Genomic DNA, 21,005 nt, shown 5'->3' with positions numbered 1-21,005 from the left:
CGCCGCGCCGCCGCCGGGGCCCCCCCGCCGCCCGCGCCGCCCTTTGTGTGGGCCCGCGGCGCGGAGCGGCCATGGACGCCGCTAGGATGGGCTCGGTGCAGCTGCAGAACCCGTGCCACGCCGCGGGGCTGCTGCACAAGGCCAACCAGATGCGGCTGGCGGGCACGCTGTGCGACGTGGCCATCCTGGTGGACGGGCAGGAGTTCCGCGCGCACCGCACCGTGCTCGCCTGCACCAGCAAGATGTTCGAGATCCTCTTCCACCGCAACAGCCAGCACTACACGCTCGACTTCCTCTCGCCCAAGACCTTCCAGCAGATCCTCGAGTACGCCTACACGGCCACGCTGCAGGCGCGCGTCGAGGACCTCGACGACCTGCTCTACGCCGCCGAGATCCTCGAGATCGAGTACCTGGAGGAGCAGTGCCTCAAGATCCTCGAGACCATCCAGGCGGCCGACGAGCCCGACGCCGAGGCGCCCGCGCCCGACGCCGCCGAGGCCGGGCGGCCGGGCGGCCCCGCGGGCGCCGCCGCGCACGAGGCCGCGGGCGGCGCGCAGAGCCCCGCGGCGAGCGCGGCGCCCGCGCCGCTGAGCCCCACGGCGGCGGCCGTGGACACCCTCATGAGCATCGGGCCGTCGCTGCTGCAGGGCGCCGCCGCGCAGCGCGACGAGGCGCCCGGCGGCGCCAGTCCCCCGGGCGCCGAGCGGCCCGACGAGCGCGCCAAGGAGGGCCCCGGCACGCCGACCCGCGGCAGCGTCATCACCAGCGCCCGCGGGCTGCACTACGGGCGCGACGAGGGCGCCGAGGCGCCCGGCGAGGCCGCCGCGGGGCTGCCCGCGGCCGCGCCGCCCGCGCTCTACGCCGTGCTGCCCAAGCACAAAAGCGACTCTGCGCTCGGCGGGCCGCCCGCCGGGGCGCCCGCGCTGCACGTGCCGCCCGCGCTCGCCGTCTCCGTGGACCTGGGCGCCTACGGCGGGCTGCTGCCCCAGGCCTTCCTGCCGCGCGAGCTCTTCAGCAAGCTGGGCGAGCTGGCGGCGGGCATGAAGCCCGAGGGCCGCGCGGCGGGCGACGCGTGCGGCGCCTGCGGGGCCGAGCTGCCCGACAGCGACGCCGCGGAGCAGCACCGGTGAGTGGCGGGGCAGGGCGCGGGGCGCCGCGCTCCGAGCGGCGCGCGGCGGGTCGTGGGGCGCGTGCGGCTGGCGAGCGTGCCCGGCCGCCGTCCTTTCCGCTCGCCCTCCCTTTCCGCGGCCGGGCTGTCGGAGCGGGTTTGGGAGGACCGGCCGGGGGAAGGGGAGCGCGCGGGAGGGAGCGCCGCGGTGGAGCGCTCACCGGAGCCGCCGCGCTGCGCGGGGCCAGCGGGTGTGCGGGGGAGCGCGCCGGCACCGCGAGCGCCTTAGTGCAGTGCGCGCAAAGTACCCCGAGCGCGGCGAGGCTGTCCCCAACGCCCCGCGCCGCTCGTGCCTGCAAGACAGCGCGGGGCTGGGCAGCCCTGCTCCCCTTTGTGTGTCCCGCACGGGAAGCTCCCGGCCACCGGAGGGGCCGGCGGCTCCGCTCCGGCCGGGCTCGGTGATGCAGCCGGAGCCGCAGCGGGAGCCCGGCGCGAATGCTAACGCGGAGCGGGGCGCGCTGTCCCCGCGCGCCAGGGGCACCGTGCGAGGCCAGCAGGGCCCCCGGCGGGGCGGCCGTGCGCTCCGTCCCCGCTCGCCGCGGGTGGCTGCGCGGCGCGCGGGGCTCCCTCCGCTGCACGCGGGGCTGCGGCGCGCTTCGGCGAGCCGCGTGGTGGGAGCGAGCGCGCGGCTCCGCACAGCCCCCAGCAGCGCAGCCAGCGCCAAAGTTTGCCGCTCTGCTCGCCGTCGGAGCGGGCGCCGCTGCCGCAAACTTTGCAGCCGGAGCCGCGTGTTTGCCAGGCGCTTGTGCGGCTGCCGGTGGCCAGAGACCCCAGGCAATGTGTGACAAACGTGACTCCCGTGAGCGCGGGGCGAGGGTGCGCGGGGAGGCCGGTGTGCGGGGGAGGCTGCGCTGGCCGTGCTGGTGCCGCGAGGCTGCCGCCGTGCGGGGCAGGCGGCCCCGCAGCGCCCGCTCCTCCGCGCGCTCAGCCTCGAGCAGCGCCAGCGGGGCGGCCGGCTCCGTTCCGTTCCGTTCCATGCGCGCGCGTTGGCCGGCGCACGGAGGCCGGGGGCCCCGCGCCGCCCGTGATTGTTTCCAGAGGTCGGGAGACGAGCGGGCAGCTCCAGTTTCGCACTTATTAGTGGCACCTGGCGCCCGGAGCGGCTAATGGGAAGCAGGGCGCGCGGCGGCCGGGCCGCAGCGCTCGCCCCGCGCCGGAAATGAGGGCCGTGCCGCGGGCCGCGCGCTGACCCCGTGCGCTCCGGGGCTGCGCGGGGCACCAGGGCTTGGGGCACGCGGAATCTCCACACGGCGCCCGGGGCTCGCGCGGCCCCGCGCCCTGCGTGTGGAACGGTTTCCAGCGCCCGGCCCCTGCGGCGTGGGCGAGCGCGGCGCACGGCGATGGGAGAGCGGGTGGCAGCGGCGTTGATGCTATCGGGCGCCTCTTCCTGCCGCGGCGCGCGCAGAGCGGCGCCCCTTGCTCGCCTCCCTCCCGGGCCAGCCCTGCCGTGGCGGTGCCGCACCGCTCCTCCGCGCGCTGCCCCTTCCTCCTTGTCCTTTTTGTTTTTCGCCCCTCTTCCCCCCTTGACAGCTTCAAGAGGGACTTTAAATGAGTAATTACGAAATATTTCCCGGCAGCGAAACACGGGGCCAGGGCATCTCCTGTTGCCGAAGTGAAAAATATTTCTGTTTGCAGTTAATTTTAGTGGCAGGCAGATCACGTTAACTGGCCGTAATTGCTTCCAGATACGGCCCAGGGTTTTGTGTGTTGGGATGAAGGGCCCGGTAAGTGCTCGCTTCCTGTGTAAATTAGCCTCTTCCATCGCGCGGCCCTGCCTCGTGTCACGCTCCCCCCGCGCGGCCCCTCCGCGCTCGCCGCGGTGGCCCTCACGTCGAGGCCGTCCCCGTGCAAGGGCAGCGTGGGAAGGCCCACGCGCACCGTGTCGTCTTCACCGTAATGATCCTCAGTGGGTTAGGGCTGCCAAGGGGTGCCCGTGCGCTCCCTTGCTGTCCCGTCGACCTGATCCGGGCGCCGCGTGGCTGGCGCCCTGTTGGCCGCGCCGGGCTGCCCGCCGGGAGCGCGCGCGCTCCTACCTGCACCCGCTGCGGTGACCTACAAAGGCGGCAGAAACCGCGGGTGGAAAACACCGCCCCGCCGAGAGCGCTTCCCCCGCCGGCCCGCGGAGGTGCGAGCGCGGCGCCTCGAGGAAACGGGGGCGACCCGCGGCCCTAGTGCTCCTGGCGATCCCTGCGCACTCGCGCGTGTCCCTCCGCGTCACCCGCGCGGGGGTGGCGGCAGGGCCCCCTTAGGCCCCTTGGGCGCTGCTGCGCCCCGCGTGCTCGCTCGCAGGCCAGCGCCGCGTCCCCCTCGGGCCGGGGCCGCCGCGCGGAAGCCGCTCGCTGCGGTTTGCCGGCGCCGCGGCCCTCCCTGCGCGCCGGCCCCCCGCTTCCCCTCGCTCGGTTACACCGGGGCGCAGCCGCCTCCTCCTCCTCCTGCTGCCGCGTCGTGCCCGGTGCCCGCGCACGGCCAAACCCGGGCGCTCATTGCAGGGCAGCCCGAGCGCCGGTGCAGGGTGCAGTGAGCAATCTGCACCTAACAACGCCTTGTCCTTGCAGGAGCGGCTTGGAAATCTGTTTAACTTGTGCGCGTCCCATCCCCTGGTAAACGTTTCGAGTGTGTTCCCGCTGATAGGTTACCTTTTCTTTCCCTGTAGGCTGTAATTAGTGTCCTTTTACCCAGAATTGGCTGCGAATTGGATTTGAGGAAGATAAGAATCAAATTACCAGTATTTATCTTGTAAATTCCGAAAGATCTGCTTAAAGGCGCTGCGCCCAGAGGGTTCTGCGCGCGCCCGCACCGGCTGCAGCGCCGGGACCCGCGGCAGGGCCCGGGCACGGCCGTTGGCGCTGCCACCTGCGCGTCCTCGCGCTGCCGCAGGTCCCCACGTGCTCGTCCAGCCCCGCGCGCGTGCGCGGCCAGCAGCGCGACAAGGCGGACACGGCCCTCGTGTTGCAGACGGGGCGAATCGCGCCCGCCGAGCAGCTCGTGGCACTGCAGAGGGTCCCCCTGAGGAGTCTGCGGAGCCAGCGAGCCCTAGAGCCAACGGCGCCGGCGGGCACGCTGCCGCGCACGTGCACGCGCCGTCCCCGCGCCCCTCCGGTAAATCCCGCGGCCGCCGCCGGCCGAGCCCTCCTCCTCGCAGTAAATTACATATTAAAGTAGCCTGGTAACTGAGCACCGGTTGCTGCGCGATAAGGGCCGGGGAATCAATATGTTTGCCATGTGCCTGCTTGTTTATGACACCTGCCTGCCGAGCACTTGAGCAATGCTCTGTTTGCCGAGGCCGCGCTCCGGAGGCTCGCGGCCCCGGGAGCGCCGCGGTCGATGCGCGCGGCTCGCGAGGGTCCCGCGAGACGGGGCGGCCCATGGCCGCAGTTACGGGCAGACCAGCGCGCCTCCGGTCCGTGCTGAACTTTGCCTCCTTCCTCAGCGAAGGTCGGGCGCTCGCGAGGGGAGCGGGCAGCGCGCCGCTCCGCGCACGCCCTTCCTCCCCGCCTGCCTTTCGATTGCTTTCTTTCACTTTTTATGTATGAAAGATTGTCCATTTAATTAACTCAAGAATGCAATTTCAAAACCACTAACGCTTTACACATGACAGCTTTTCAAATACCAGCGGCGTTGCGGGAGCGTGCGCGTTGTGCCCGCGCTCCCGGGCGGCCGGCGCGGGCGAGCGGGGAGGTCGCGAGCGGGACCCGACGCGGGCGCTGCCATCGCGCTGCACCCCGTGAGCCCGTAGGGATGGGCGAGCGGGCGATGCCGTCGGCTCCTTGGCTCGCTGGCGCTTTTGGGCGGCCTCGGGAGGCAGCCTCGGGAGGCAGCGCCGGTGTTTGCACGCACGCGTGCCCGGCGCGCGGGGCGCTCCGCGGAGCCGCCTGTAACGGACGCGCTGGCGAGCCCCGAGCGCAGCCTCGCCGCGACCCCTTCCGTAAAATGCCCCTTAGGGCCTTTTAAGGTCTGCGAGCTTTTAATGGAGGCCTCTAATCCGTACCAAATGGCCGGGGGAGGAGGCCCGTGGTGCTCGCGCTGCCCGTGCCGGCCACGTTCGCGGTGCTCGCGCTGGTGCGCGCGGGGCGGGCGGCACGGCGGCTCCTGCCCGCTCTGCCCTCTCCTTCCGCGCGTCCCTCGTCACCGTGGGCTCGCGTGCCCACGCGGGGCCCCGCGCTCGCTGCCTCCCCGTGGGGCACTGGGGCCGGTTCCCCGAGGTGCCGCGGCCGCGGAAGCAGCTGGGAAGTTGGCGGCGAGGGGCAGGTCTGTTGTTCCGGACCCGCTCGCGCACACACACACACACACAGAGGCACTCTCCGCTCCCCCCTGCTTTTTGTAGCTTAGAAACCTCTCTTTGTGGCAGAAGGCTGGGAGGGTTTGAATGCGGCGCGGAGGCGTAGGAGGCTGACTGAGACCATACGGCTTTATCATTCATTAATTCCTGCGCTCATTCATCCCCCTCTTTAAACCCCTCTGTAAAGACGGTGCCTACAGATGGTCTTTTGGTGCGCGCTTTAGCGCGGCGCCCGCGGCCCCGACAAAGGGGTACAGAGGGAGCAGCAGAGTGTACAAAATATTTCCAACCATTAGAAACCAAGTTCTCATTCAGGGCCAGCCCCGCTTTGAAAGCGCCAGGGTCCCGGGGCATCCCGAGGCGGCGCGCGCCGTGCCCGGAGCCGCGCGCCGGCCGGCGAGCAGGCGCCGCCGAAACTTTTCCGCGGGAAAAAGCGCCTCCTCCGCTCTCGTTTCTTGCGCATGCTGTGCGTAAATATTAGCACCAATTGAGCAAATTGCCTTTTAACTGCCTTTATTTGCTTTCATTAAGAGCATAATTTAAAAGCCGGGGAATTTGCATGGAACCTGTTGTGCACGGAGGGGAGGGCGCTGCTCCCAGGCGCGCTGGGCACGCGGGGACGCGCGCGGGGACGCATACGGGCACCCGGGCAGGCCACGCTGCTGGTCCATGGCTCGTACACCCCGACGCTGCGCCCGGGTCTCGCCACGCTCCCGCGCTGCCTCGTGCCGCCCGGCGCCCAGCCGCGAACGCCGCGCGCGGGGCCTTCCTTGAAAGCGGCCGCGCCGATGTGCGCTGACATCTGGCGAGCAGAGATAGATATTTTCCTTAAGACTGTACTTGGAGCCCAGGAGCTCTTGCCTGGCTGTTAATTAATCCTTTGTAGTTTAGTGGCTGATGAAATCATGACTCTATGAAATGTTAATCCTTGCGCTGTGCAGGCACCACCGACATTATCAGAGGACCCCAGGTGTGTTCCTGAAATTAGTTTGCGAAATCTCTTGCATATTTGATTGCCTTATAAAAATCCCCGGGATCTGGATTGCCGCTTGGCAGCAGGCGCGAGCGCTCCCGCTTTCCCTTCCCGACCTGCTGCTCCCAGGGGACGCGGCCACGGAATAACGGCCAGCCGTGCATGCAGACCCTGTATGGGGCCGTGCACGTGCTGGAGACGTTGCATAGGGCCATGCGCACGCCGTATATGTTGCATAGGGCCATGCATGTGCCATAGATGTTGCACAGGGCCGTGCACTTGCCGCATGCGTCGTGCTGTGCCCCTACACCCGGGTGAGCGCATGGCAAGGAAGCGGCGCCACGGCGAGCGGCTCCAGCTCCAGCGGGCTACGTGCTGCTGGGGAGAGCAGCTGAGTAGGGTATTTTTAAACTTGGACTCCCTGAACCGCTTATTATTTCTGAATTAGGAATCAAAACATCGGAATAATCGCCGCGCTGCTGCGGCAGATGCATTCCGCTTTAAGGGCACTTTGCTTCCCCGTGTAAAGTTCGGGTTTTGCAAAATAAGTTCCTGCCATTCTCGTTGACACCTCTGACACGCATGTCATGTTTGCTCAACTTACGAGTCAAAACAAGCGCGGTGCCAAGCGCGGCGGGCAGGGTCAGCGCAACCCCGCGTTTTCGGCACGGCGCTGTCAGCAGATGCCCCGGGAGCACAAGGACCGTTTCGGCCGCTCTCGATAACGCGTGTCAGCGCGTGGATGGGTTTTCATGCGGACGCAGGGAGGCAGGAGGGCTGCGGGCGCAGACCCTGGACGAGGCTGCGATCTGCCCCTCGCTCGGGCTCATGAGCGCGTGCGCCTGGGCCGTCGCGGCCGCCGCCGCGTGCACCGCGCTCCCGAGCAGGCCGCGGAGCTGCCCCCGGCGCTATATCCGCCGGAGCGGCGTATTTATAGCCCGGTATAAATAAAATCAGAAGGCCGGCTATAAAACTCTGTTATTACTGCAGTACAAAGTTAGAAATGCTTGAGGTTTCTGCTCCTTGGCTCTCGCGCGCTGCAATGAATATTTTATAGGAAAGGAAATACTTAGAGCCCGAATCTTTTTATAGCGCTGCTACTGAGGAGGGTGGTCACCTTCGGCACGGCGCGGAGGGCCGCGCTCGCGGACCCAGGTGCCGCGCTCGGGTCCTGCCTGCAGACCCAGGTGCCGCTCGGTGCCGGGGCCGCAGCTGCACCGAGTCACCCCGTTACCTCCCGAAATAAGGGCCCCTTCCCTCCTGCAAGCAGGAGGCTGCAGCAGGTCCCCGGGCAGGTGGTGCCGAGCGCTGCCCCGTGCACGGCTCCGGTGGGTTCTTCCTCACCGGGCCCGCAGCAGCCGGCACTGACAAAGTGCCCTTTGGTTAATTGCGCCGCGGATCGCCTAGAGTTAAAAGTTCTGATTTATACGACTATAGCTCTAACTGCTCAATAACGCGGGCCCGTAATCTGCTTTCATTTCAAACAGAACGGTGATTTATGGGGCAGCATGCCGCTTTAGCTCAGAAATGAGGTGTTCAACATATGCTCTGTTGACATAAATTTGGGATTTATCGCTCTTGTCAAAACTGCCTGTTGGACAAAGGTGCGTATTAAGGCAATAAATGGCTCCGAATAGTTTTCTGTCAAATTTCCTCACCGTTGCATTCGGTCTATTTGAGGGGAAAAAGATGCACTTAATAGTAATGAAATGCCCCGCGGGCCGGGCTGTCCCACTCCGCGATTCCCGGCGCCGGGAGCCGCTCCGTGTCCTCCTCCCTGCCTGTCGCGCTTCCCTTTCCCACTGCTCTCCGTGCCGCGAGCGCCGCTCGCTCCCAGGCCGACTCCCTGCGCCCGAATTTGGACAGCGGGCAGAAAAGCAGGGCCCCGTTGGCCCTTTGGGCCTCCCGTTTGGGCCGAGAAGGGACACGCTTGGAGGTTCTTATCTCGTGTTCCCTGGTTGTGAAGGCGAACTTCAGGCCAGCTGCAGCAAGGCGTATCGATCGCGGCGCTCGGATCTCGGCGGCGCGCGCAGCTCTAATACCTTGCTTACATCTGCCGGGGTTTTGTGCCGTTTGGCACCGGCTCCTTAATCCAGCGGGCAGAAATAGAACCTTTCAATCATATTTTGCTCGCAGGAGCCCGGCAGATAAAGCGCGTTAAGACCCTGCTGAAAGAGGCCGGATGAGATTGGGCGCGATAAGATGCTCCTACGAGCGGAAACCTGTTGCTCCCGCCGCGCGTTCGGTGGCAGCGGTCCTGCCGTGGCGCGCGGCGAGGCCAGGGCGCGAGGGCCGCTCTCCTCTGCGGGTTCCCGGCGCTCGCGATCGGCCGCGGAGGACGGAGACGCCGTCGCGCAGGGCCCCGCGCGGCGGCCACGGGCACGTCCGACATTCCAAGTGCCAAACGGGGGGATTGGCGCTTGTTTAGTGCCTTGTTGGCCCCATCCGGAGGCCTGTGCGTTATTTGTTTTTGCAAGGCAGATAAAGCCTCCGGAGCCTAAACCTTCTTGGCCTGGATTTGTGCGTGACTCTTAATCCCACGCTCTGACACCAGGAGCTCAGGACAAGCTCTGCTAATAATTCCGTTACGCAGCGAAGTTCAGGCTCTGCCCGCCGGTTCCGGCCGTCCTTTCTGCGTCCCGGGGCTGCAGAGGCTCCCGCCGCTCCGTGTCGTGCGCTCCGCGTTGCGCTGGGCGCTCCGGCGCGCTCCGGAGCCGCGCGCCGCGGGCAGCCGCGCTCACCCGTGTCCCTCTGCCCCGCAGGAAGCTGCACAGCGCCATGAAGACGTACGGATGCGAGCTGTGCGGGAAGCGCTTTCTGGACAGCCTGCGCCTGCGGATGCACTTACTGGCTCACTCAGGTAGGTGCGGGCGCGCGCGGAGGGGCCGGGCCCGGCTCGCGGGTCCTGCGCGCGCTGCGAGCGCCGTCCCGGTGCCGGCACCCGCGTTGGCTTCCCCTGCTTGTTTGCAATGCTGTCACTGGGGAACGGTATCTGGGCTAAGCGGCTTGCAATAACCAGCTCCACGTGCCGCGTGGTGCTCGTCATTCCACGCCGGGTGCGCCCCAATGCCGCGGCGAGGCCGGCGCTGCCGCCTCCTTCGCTCCGCGCCGCTCGCGTGCCCGCCGCTGCTCCCTGCCATGAGCAGAACTCCTGCGGAATTAGGGATCCTAATGAATCCAGCTACCAGCTCCAGATTATGCAGGCCCCTTAATTAGACAGATAGGGCAGGAGCGCGGGCAGCGCCGGGGCCGCGCAGGGCCCTGCTCGCTGGCCCCGCGCGCGGCCGGTGTTTGTTGTGGCGGCCCTGGCCGCGCGCCAGCGCTGCGGGTACAGTATGTACAGTGCGCGCCGCGCCAAGCCTGGGGAAGGCAGCGCCGCTTCCCAGCGAACGGCCCCGCGGGGACGAGCGCCGCGGACCTTACACCCTGCGCGGCGCGGGGACGAGCCGGGCTGAGCCCGCGCGAACCGCGGTGGCCTCGTCCCCGCGGCCGCCCGAGGGGGACAGGCGGCACCGGAGGGGACCGAGCGCGGCCGTCCGCGCCTCCCCGCGCGCCCTTCCCCCGCGCTGGCCGCCCTCCCAAACTTATTCCCAGAGTGATGTCACCGGCTTGCCGGCAGGTCTGGATGTTCTGCCAGCATTCCAGAGAGTTTATGATCACTCGCAGATGTGCATCCAAGAACACACTGTACCCAAAGCAGAAATTAATGCAGGCTTGACTGCCGGCCAGCCCTCAGACACCGGAGCGGGGGAAAAGGAAAACAAAAACTGTTTAATGCTGTTTATAAATTATACACTGGCTGATGAAAAATACAGCGCCCCCGGCCCCCCCGCGCCGCGCGCTGCGCCGCGAGCTCCCGTTCTGGCCGCCGGCCGGAGCCCGCGGCGGCCGCGGGGCCGGTGCCGTCCCCCCGTACCTGGGCGCACGGGGACCCGGGCCCGGGCACCGACGGCCCCCCCGCGCCGCGCGCGCACCATTTCCCTGGCTTTTGTGTTTTTTAATACTGCTAATGTTTATCATTTGCCCAACAGGCTTGACAGATTTTGTTTCCTGTAGAGCATCGCGGCTTTAAAGCCCCCTCGTTGCTAAGGAGCAGCCTGCGCCTACTGTAATGGGCTGATTTGGTATTCCGCGCGGCGCGGGAGCTTATTTTTGTATGCAAGACAAAGTGTTTTGATGGAGGACGATTGCAGAAGTGTCTGGAGGCTGTTTGGAGTTTTATGGGCTGTATAGTACACTGTGTGCTTTCTGAGCAGAACACGGGCGGCCGCGTTCGGGGCCGCATTTGTCATTTTTTCCTCTCGGAGAGGAGCCTGTCGGAAAGGCCGGCGCTCGGGGCGGACGGGACCGGGGTTATGTAACAGGGCCGGGCCCGGGGGTGCGGAGCGCCGGCCGCCCCGTTCCCGGTGCCCGCGCGGTGCGAGGGGTCTGCCCGTGTGCCGGGCTCCGGCCTCCGCTTCCCTCTGCGCTTCCCTCTGCGCTTCCCTCTGCGCTTCCCGCCATCCCGGCGCGAAGGGCGCGCGGAGCGAGCGGAGCGGGCGCTGCCGCCGTGCCCGGGCGCGGGGCAATAGTAATAACAATACTAATAATCCAGCGGGAAAGGCGCCTTGATGCGGGCAACGGCAGAAAACAAGAGAATGGGGTAGGGAACGGGCTAAATTTAAAATTGTAATTGGCTGACTTCCACAGGCTTGCGGGTGTTTTAATGACTCATAATAACTTCATTTAAAACCAGCTGAGCAGAAAATAGATTGGAGAGGAGCCTCGGGCCATTATGGATTTGTTTTTTTTGACAAGCGCTGTTTTCGGCAGCCGGGAAGGCGCTCGCGGAGGCCGCGGCTGTTTTCACTCCCCGCGAGCCGGTGGCCGGGGAGGCAGCGGCCGCGCGCGGCTCCTTCGCCCCTTTTATTCCCTTTGCTGATTGGAAATAGGTGCCTCGAGGTATTAGTGTAGCATCTCGGCGGGTTGTTTTTTTTTTTTTTATTCCTCTTTGCACTTTTGATGTGGTAAATGGAACATAAATAAAATTGTTTGTGAAATTACTGAATTAATTAGGTAGCGGAGCGACGACAGTGCATAAATTTCCTCGGCGGCGCTTTCCGTCCGGGTTGTTCCGCGCTCCCCCTCTCCGGGCGATGCCGGCGCGGGGCGCTCGCCGCGGCGGGGAAGGGCCGTGATGGGGCCGGTGTCACGGGTGTCCCCACGGGCCCTGGGCGCCGCGGGGCGGCTCAGGGACGGGGCGTCCGCCTCGGCAGGACGATTCTCCCCATTTCTCCCCGTTTCTCCCCGTTTCTCATGCCGTGGTGCTGGGAGGTGGCGGTTTCGGCTGCGCTGGGGCAGGTGAACGGCGAGAGCTCGAAAGGGGCTCAGGGGAAGGGGGAGAGGAGGCCGGCGGCAGCAGCGGCGCGAGGGCCCCGCAGAGCGCGTCTCTCTGCGCGCAGGCTCCGCTGCTCTCGGTAAACAAGCGAGCGCTTTCGCCAAGCCGGTTATAATAAGCCGCGATGCTGCCTGACATTTTTCCCGGTGACTCACGTAGTAAAATTAACCTCGGAGCGGCCGCGGGCGCGCGAGCGAGGGAGCGCGCGGGGCAGGAGCGCCGGCGCTGGCCGCGCCGTGACGCGCGGCGCCCGCCCGCCCGCGCGCGGCCACTCGAGCGAGGGAACACGCAGTGCCGGCCTTTGGAAATTGGCAGCCGCGCGCTGTTCCCTCGCTGATAAGAGGTACTGTAAATAAAACTGTACGGCGGGGCGGGCTGCAGAGTGCCCCGCGCCGGGACGCATTGTTCTGACAGCTCGTGCTTTTTTGGGGACGCTGTTTTGGTACACGCTGTACTTCCTTATGTAACCGCGCGTGCATATCTCATCGGAACAGCCAAGATGTTTATTTTAAAATCGCGAGGAATGTTTCGCCTCCTCCCGCCGGGGATGCTGGCGAGCGCGCCGTGCCGGCGCTGCGGCCGCGGCTCCTGCCGGCGGCACCGCGCGTGGCACCGCGGCGCGGGCACCGCGCGCCGGCCGCCTCTGCGGCGAGGCGCGGCGCGCGCACGGCAAACAGGCAGACTGTCTTATTGATTAACAGATGAGACCTCTATTATCGATCACAGCTTGGCGAGAAAATTTATCACTTTTAATTTCACTGCTGCCAAATCTTTCTGCCCGTGGGGCGGCCGGCACGAGGAGGATTTAAAGGCGAAGGCGCTTCCTGGAGCGCCCCGTCTCGGCGCCCAGGCCGTGGGGGGACATAGGGGTGCGAGGCAGCCCCTCTGCTCCAGCCGTTGTCCCGGGCACGGGAACGCGGCGCCGCGGTGCCCGGCGCCCGCTCGGGCACCTCCGCGCGCCGCCTCCTCCGCGCAGCCGAGGAATCAAGCGCCGCGATCTGGCGGCGCACGCGGCGCTGTCCCGGCAGCGCGAGCCCGGGGCGCGTGCATTGTTAATCTATTTTTATCTGCGAGCTCCTTATCTGCTGCTAGACATCCTGTTTTTGCGCGGTGCGAGCAGCACCGGCGACCTGCGTGGCGCACGGCGATAGCGGCAGCGGCTTCCGAGAAGCGCCGAGCGCGCCCGTGGGCACTGCCGCGGCGGCCGCAGGCCGGCCGGCACCACCACGCTGGAGCTCACGGATCTCTAATGATTTTGTAAAAAGCAAATATTTATTTTCTCGCCGGCGAGCTGCTCCCGGTGCGCAGGAGCGCGCGGGTGTCAATAGCGTGCCGCGGCGCAACACTGTTATTGGGAGCTAACACAACACGGGGATTAGGTAGGGGGCTGCCCGCTGCGGCAGTGCCTGGGCAGCCAAGCGCTCGTCCCCTTCCTTGTGCCGATGCCCCGTTTGCAGCGCGCCCCGTGCGCGGTCTGCGGGTGCCGCTCGCTGCCGCCGGCTCCGGCGCGCTCCCGTCGGGAAGGAGCAGGGCTCGGAGCGCGGCGGCCATGGGGGCACGTCCCGCTGTCCTGCTTGGGGCTCGCGGGGGTGCCCGCTAACGAGCTGCCCGCTAACGAGCCTCTCCCTTGCCTTGCAGCGGGCGCCAAGGCGTTCGTGTGCGACCAGTGCGGCGCGCAGTTCTCCAAGGAAGACGCCCTGGACGCGCACCGGCAGACGCACACCGGTAGGTCCCGCTCCGTCGCGCCCGCGGGAGCCTCCCGCCGCCGGGCCTGCTCGTGGCTTCCCTGTTAGCCAAGTTGCCCCCATTCCCGCAGGGCCATCCTGCGGCTCCAGCAATCTGCCTGCTCCTGGTTTGCCCTGTGCCCAACGCTGCCCGCTGCTTGCATTGCATTAGAGAACGTGCAGATTGCTGCAGCCTCCTGCCCTAACCCTGCGAGGGCTGAAAGAAAACTCGGCCTAAATGGCCCACCTCGAGCGGCGAGGTGGGAACCTGACGCGGGGCCGCTTGGCACGGCAGCGCGGGCAGTTGATGCCGGCGGCTTAATGACCGATCAGAAATAAAAACTGCTGCATCACTGGACAGCAATAGCTCGGCCACGTCACCTGATCTGCCAACGCTGCTGGCCGGGCCCCAGTTCATAAATCTGCGGGTAATTGCCTGCGCGCTGGACACCGCGTTGGCCGTGACGGGCAGCCCATGCGAGCCGGGGGCAGCCCGGGGCGCCGCGGCCCGTCCCGGCGGGCCCCGCTCGGCCTCTCCGGCGTCGTGCGCGGGGAAGCTCCGGCGATGAGCGGCACGGAGGGGCCCCGTGCGTCCCCGCGCCTCCCGCTCTGCTCTCGCCGCAGGAAGGAAGCTCTGGGTTTCCTCCCAGCGCGCGGAGCCGTTGGGGCGAGCGCCGGCGCTGCGGGGAGCCCCCTCGCTGCCCCGCGCCGTCCTGCCCGCGCGCCGCCCCCCGTCCGCGGCCGCCCGCGCTGGGTGCCGCCACCGGCACGCGGCCGGTAATGAAACCAATGTGTAACCGAACATTGAAAAGCCATAAATCTCCTGTTTTTTTTTCTCCACCCCCCCCTTTCCTTTCCTGGTCTGTTGGTAGCATTTTGATTTAATAGTTGGACAAACACAAGGGTCTATTTTACTCAGAGTTTACAGGCCTCGGGGCTGTTATTCCTCCAAATTTAATAGCATTGAAATTGCAGGGTTTGCGATAATTTGCCTATCACTTTCTGCTCTGCCATTGATGTTTATTGTCAGCGGGATGGAATCGCAATCCGATTCACTTAGATAACATGTCTGTTAAACATTTAGATAATTGTGCCATCATTAACTTGTCACATTATTTTAGAGATTCAAAACAGTGGTGCGGCGGCGGAGGGAGGCGCGGGCGCCGCGGAGCGCCGCGCAGGTACCCGCGGCCGCGCGCAGCCGCCTCCGCGCCGGCCCCACGCGCGGGCGCCGCCGCGCGCTGCCTTAATGAAACAGATATAAAATCTTCTGCGGCTGCCTATGACTTTCTATTACCGCTTCACGGGACTCCAGAGAGCTGGAGGAGCGCAGCTTGATTAAGCTGATGGGCGCAATCCTATCAGATAGCGGTTTTTTTCCATAGACGGAGATAATGTCCTGCAGCATTAAGCGTGTTTAACGGCAATCCATTCATTCCGGCGCCGTGAGCCGGGCCGGGCAGCACCGCGCGGTGCAGGGAGCCCTCACCGCGCCGCGGTGCCCGACGGGCTGTTTGCCAGGGTGGGCAGAGGGGACGTGGCGCGGAGAGGCGGGCGGTTGTTTCCATGGAACAAACGCCCCGGCCACGTGCCGGGCTGTTGGTGAGGGAGCCTTGACGGCGTCTGCAGCAGCCGCCAATAAACGGGCGGCCGTGACTGAGCGGCATTGGTGCCCATGCACGTGCACGGGGTTGCGCCCTCGCGTCTCCTTCCAGCCTGCTCCTTGGAAAAGGCCCCGACGCGCGTGCAGAAGCTCCGGGAATGCTCCCGGCGGGATGAGCCGGCCCTGCCACCCCGGCTCCACGCGCAGCGCGCTGCTCTCCTGCCCGGGCTGCGAGCGCGGGGCGTCCCCGCGGGCTGCTCCCTTGGGAAGCGGCGAGCGCGCGGCCCTCGGCTGTGCGGCACAGAGCCCCTTTGTGTGACAGTAATGTTCTGTGACAGTGCTTGAAATCCGAGTCGGGGCGCGCATTCCTGCAAGCGGGAATCTCGCGGCCTCGCGAGTCGCTCCTTTTTGTAGCCTCCAAATTGCGCGGAAACAAAAAGCGGGCGGACTTCAAAGCGCCCCGCGCGCGCGGAGGTGCCGTTGGCGGCGCCGGGGCTCGCGTGCCCGCCGGCCTCGCCGCAACCACGTGAACGGGGCGCCCGTGCCCGCGCGGCCCGCGCGCTGCGTCTCCTTGTGCTGTGCAAACACCGTGTGGAGTGCCATGAGAAAGGCCCTCGCGCCCAGCGACAGAGGAACCTTCCTTGTCCGTTAACTCTAGATGAAGGGGATTAGCGTGAACATATTTAACCCCTGACCCGCAAACAAAAGCATTATCAAATTTAGTGGCCGCGCGGCTCCCCCCACGCGGTGCCGGTGCCGCCGTTGCCGCGCGGCACGAGGACGCGCGCGGGCCCGGGCAGGAATGCCGCGAGGGGCCCCCGGCAGCGCGCGGGCGCGCGGCGGCAGCGCCGGTGTCCACTTACAGCATGGCCGCGAACGGCGGCGCGGGGGCGAGGGCAGGGGAGCGGCCCTCCTGGTATGTGATTGATTATCTGGTATTTATGCCATTGAGGACTTTTCAGCAGTTTGGGGTCAGGGGGTCATCTCATGTGTCTTGCTGCAAATCCGCTTCCTTTTGTACAGTGAGGGCCGGGGGAGCAGGGACACAAAAACAGCTTTTTCTTTTCCTTGGGAAAAAGGGGAGGGGGGCGGGCTGGTGTCAATGAAATTTTTTTTCAGCCCGCTCTGAATAGTGTCCTTTTTAATTCTAAAGAACTTTTAATTAAAAGTAGCAGGAAAGTTCATCTTGACAAGGTTTAACTTACCTTAACAGTTACTTTTGTGTCCGGCCGCTCCGGCCTCTACTTTTTTCTTTAAAAAAAAAAAAAAGAAGGAAAATTGGGGGAGACCTTTTCTTTCCCCCCTCTCTGTCCTTCCCCCGTCGGACTCTCAAGCGGCGGCGCTTTTCCTGGGAAGGTCCCTAATCCCGCGGGGCCGCGCACAAAGGAGCCTGGGGCATCGGGAGCGCGAGGCCGCGCGCCGCCGGGATGCGCTCCGGCCCCGCGGAACCGAGGCGCCCGGGAGCGGGAGCGCGGCCGCCGTGATTGACACAAAGCCATTCTATAAATAACGGCTTTCTCCCCTCTCATAAAGAGCGGGGCCTTTCGTTTGCTTTCAAGGTCAAGATCAGACCTTTCTAAATAAACACATATCAAAGGATCATTAGCGAAGCAGCGCTCTTAAATTGAGATATTAACTTCTGTCAAGCGCGCGTTTCGTTTTTGTTCTGTAACTCATGGCTGCAGTAGGTTTTTATTATTGTGGCCCGAGGCGGTAGCATCTGGCTGCTGTAGAGACTGTAAAAATGAAAAAGCGACACAAATCATTGCGGGAGAAAAGCACTAAATTCGGTGATGGGAATGCGAACTCGAGGCGCCTCCCTGCCCTCGTCCCCGCGCGCGGTGCCGCGAGGCCGCGCGGCGCCTGTTGCGGTGCCGCGGCCGGGCCGCGGCGCGGGAGGCCGGAGGGGTCGCCCGCGCGCTGTGACGAATGCGCCGGGTCACTGAGCCGCGGCTCCGCATTGTTCCCGCGGCCAGATGGCCCTCGGAATAAATCACGCGGCGCGGCACGGCGCGGCACGGCACGGCGCGGCACGGCCGGCCTCCCTCCCGCGCGGCCGCCTCGCCGGAGCGGCGCCTTCCTCCCGCCGCCGCTCCTCTTCCTCCTGCTCCTCCGCTCGCGGCGCCTTTTAGGAATTAATTTGCCGTATTGCTCGCGCTTGGGCAGAAAGCCGCGGGATCTGCGAGTAAATAATAATAATCAAACAAATGCCCCCTCGGGAGCGCTCGCCGCCTCCGAAGGCGTTAATTAGCGCGCCGGCGCGCGCGCCGCGGCTCCGGGCGCCTCCGGGGGCGGGCGGCGAGGCGAGCGCGGGGCGCCGTCCCGTACGGAGCGCCCCGGGGCGGCACGTGGGTCCATGCGGGACGAACCAGGACCAGCCCCACGGCCACACGGCGCCGCGGGATCGAGCCGGCCCTGCCACCTGCGCCCCTGTGCCCACGCGGCGGCGGGACCCGAAGTCAAACGTCTCAAAGTCAGCTCCCTTTTTAGTATGAATTTGCTGTATCTCATTCCGAGCACTAATTCCAATTTAATTGCAAGTGGCCCGAAGCCTCTTCAATAGGAGTAACAAATGGTTTGATTTTGTAAACTTCATCAGACTGCATTTTAAATGCGACACACTCGCCCGGCTCGAATGCCAATGAAGCACTGAAGGAGCTCTCTGTTTACTAATTATCCGTTTTTACTTCAAGCCACGCTGGCTGGCTTGTCTGATTAAATCGGATTTGTGGGATAGAGAACAGCTCGCAGAGTTTTCTCTGTAGTAAACGAGATTGAAACTATGGGCCGCCTGGCTGCACACTGTAAATTATATTTCCTTTTAAAGGGGACGTGGCGCTTTTATCCCGCCGGTCGCACATGGGACATGCCGGTCTGCGCTGCGGAGCCGTCGCCGTCGCCGCCGTCCGCGCCGGGTCCCCGTGCGGGCCCAGGTGCCGCGCGGCTCCGCTCCGCGAGCTTGACCTGCGCTGCCCTCTCTCCCGGTGCCTACCTTTGTGCCCGCAGCTTTTTATATTTTAATTTGCTTTTGAATGTCCTGCGAAATTAATGGCGGCTCCCGGGCATTGTGCGGCGTACAGTAGCGCGGGCCCCGCGGCGCGGCCGCTCGCCGCGTTACCGTGGAAATGAATGGCCCCCGCCGCAGCGCTGACAGTAAAAAGCGTTTAAATGCTGCTTAATTTGTAATCATCTTCCCAAAGAAGGGCCGAAACCATTAAAACGTCAGGGAAATGCATAAATCCGGCCGTCTCTCCGTGGCCGCCGCCGCGTGTTGATCCGGGGCGATTTTTGCTCCCGGGGCCGGGGCTCCGCGGCGGGTACACGGGGCTCGGCCACGCTCGAGTCCCCGCGTCACCCCGCGCGCCGGTGGCCGGGCGCTGGCGCGCTGCCAGGCCGCCGCACGCGCCGGACGCGCTGCCCGCGCCGGTGCCCGCGGCACGGAGCCGGGCGCATCCCCGCGCGCGGGCGGCCCCGGCGCTTTCCATCGGGGGCCAATTAGTTTCACAAATGAGGGCCCCGCGGTGCCACGGAGGATTTGTTCCGGGCCCGCGCGCCGGGCCGGCGGCTTTGTGCGGCGGCCGCCCCGCGGGAGCCCATTGTTGGCCGCCGCAGCGGGCGCCGCTTAGCGCGGGCTTAGCGGGGCCGGCATCCCGCGGGCCGGGGCGGCCGGCGCGCAGCTGGCCGCGGCGCGGGGGCCCGGCCCCGCCACCTTTGACCCGGCCTGCTGGCGCGCTGAAAGCGCCGGCCGGCGCCGCATACCTCGCGGGATTTGCGCCGCGCCGCCCCGCGCTCCCGGCGCGCGGTTTGTCCGCGGGGGCGCGCGGCTGCGTGGGGGGCACCGCGCGGGTCCCGCGCGCTCATCCCGCTCCCGCGGCAGTGCGGCCCCGAGCCCTCCGTGCGTCCTGCCCGCGGCGCGCTGAGCGGCGCGGTGCGTCCAGCGCCGCATTGGCGGCGCCCCTGTTCTATCGGTTGTCTTCGAGGCGGCGCCCGTTGTTGGCTACCTGGAACATGCCGCCGCTGCTAATGAGCTGCTAATGGCATGTTCTGGATAATTTTATTTCCACAGCCCTCACACTCGAGCGTCTCCGAGAAGCTCGCGTTGCTTTGCTTAATGGGCGAGCGAAACGCAATCTGGGGCGGGCAGCTAAACTCAGCCGACGCGTTCAGCGGTGCCGTCGGCCTCGCGCGGGCGGCCGGGCCCCGCGGCGCAGGAGGCCAGCGCGGCTTGTGCTCTCCCGCAGGGACGGACATGGCCGTGTTCTGCCTGCTGTGCGGGAAGCGCTTCCAGACGCAGGCGGCGCTGCAGCAGCACATGGAGGTGCACGCCGGGGTGCGCAGCTACATCTGCAGCGAGTGCAACCGCACCTTCCCCAGCCACACGGCGCTCAAGAGGCACCTGCGCTCGCACACAGGTACGGCGCGCGCGGCGCGGCACCGCCGGGAGGGACCCGCATTCACGCGGCGCGGCCGCGTGCGCGGAGCGGGCCGGCAGGGAGTAAAATATCATTGTGGAGAGGAAGTGAAAGCGCAGGCATGTGAGTATATAACGAGAAGGACAATTTATGCCCAGGCACGAGTGCAGTTTGACATGGGGATAATGAAAAAACGTAGGTCATTGTGGATGACTTAAGCCTTCACAGCTGAGGAAAATGTATGAAATGCGGGGAACATTACACGCTTGGCAGCTCCGCACATCTGCAGGAGGACAAGTGAAATACAGTTGGCCATTCTTTACCACGGACTGCGCGTGTAGGATATGCAGCGCCGAGAAATTGTAATTACAGTGACAAGACAAATCAGTAATATTTAAATATTCATGAGCAAAGTCCTGCACGATCAATCTATCTTTATTGTCCTTGCCTTCAGTGCTGTAATAAATAAGGCGCTGGAGCCCTCACCTTGCGCGCGCGCCCTGCGAGGCCCCGCGGTGCCGGGCCGTGGGCCCCGGCGTCCGGGCGCCCCGCGTGCATCCCGACGCGCTTCCTTGCAGGCGACCACCCGTACGAGTGCGAGTTCTGCGGCAGCTGCTTCCGCGACGAGAGCACGCTCAAGGGCCACAAGCGCATCCACACCGGCGAGAAGCCCTACGAGTGCAACGGCTGCGGCAAGAAGTTCAGCCTCAAGCACCAGCTCGAGACCCACTACCGCGTGCACACAGGTACGTGCCGCCCGGCGGCCCCGCTCCGCCGGCCCCGGCCCGCGCGGGCGCCCCGCGCGCTCACGCGGCGCCCGCCGTGTTTGCGCGCAGGCGAGAAGCCCTTCGAGTGCAAGCTGTGCCACCAGCGCTCGCGGGACTACTCGGCCATGATCAAGCACCTGCGCACGCACAACGGCGCCTCGCCCTACCAGTGCACCATCTGCCTCGAGTACTGCCCCAGCCTCTCGGCCATGCAGAAGCACATGAAGGGCCACAAGCCCGAGGAGATCCCCACCGACTGGCGCATAGAGAAGACCTACCTGTACCTGTGCTACGTGTGAGGGGCGCGGGCGCGCGGGGCCACGCGCGCCTCCTCCACCGCCTCGTGTGTCGCTTCTCCTTAGTTGCCGTTACCAGGACCTGCTGCGGGGCGGCCGGGCGGCCCTGCCCGGTCTCTCTTTGCAGCCGCGCGCTTGGGCGCGCATCCCGGCTGCACGGGGCGAGCGAGCAGGGCTGCGCGTCCCGCGGCGCGGCGCGTCCCCCGCGGCGGGCGCGCTGCCGGCACGGGGAGTCCCCACGCGGCGCGGGCCGCTCGCACCGCGCGCCGGGCTGGCGAGGAGCGGCGCATCGGCGAGGCTGAAATTCCTCCTTTTCCTCCCCGTTCCCGTCCCTGCCGGGCACGGGGAAGCTCGGCGGACGCGGCGGCGCGGTGCCGCGCGCGGGAGCTGGCGCCCGGGGCGCTGC

General features: G+C 66.0%; 1 protein-coding gene across 1 annotated transcript; it reads left to right on the top strand.

Annotated features, from left to right (window-relative positions):
• Positions 1 to 6: 6 nt before the first annotated feature.
• ZBTB16 (zinc finger and BTB domain containing 16) lies at positions 7 to 20,712 on the top strand. The gene is made up of 6 exons (XM_088540245.1): positions 7 to 1,126; positions 9,183 to 9,280; positions 13,436 to 13,522; positions 19,366 to 19,536; positions 20,115 to 20,282; positions 20,373 to 20,712. The coding sequence occupies exons 1-6, from the start codon at positions 72 to 74 to the stop codon at positions 20,600 to 20,602; spliced, it is 1,809 nt and encodes a 602-aa protein (XP_088396371.1). The 5' UTR covers positions 7 to 71; the 3' UTR covers positions 20,603 to 20,712.
• Positions 20,713 to 21,005: the final 293 nt, after the last annotated feature.

Source organism: Tinamus guttatus, unplaced genomic scaffold, assembly GCF_059628265.1.
Source record: "Tinamus guttatus ecotype Peru unplaced genomic scaffold, ASM5962826v1 Tinamus_guttatus_pri_ptg000057l, whole genome shotgun sequence".
NCBI classification, from domain to species: Eukaryota; Metazoa; Chordata; class Aves; order Tinamiformes; family Tinamidae; genus Tinamus; species Tinamus guttatus.
Note: the sequence above shows the minus strand (reverse complement) of the source record. Positions and strands in the feature narration are given on the sequence as shown.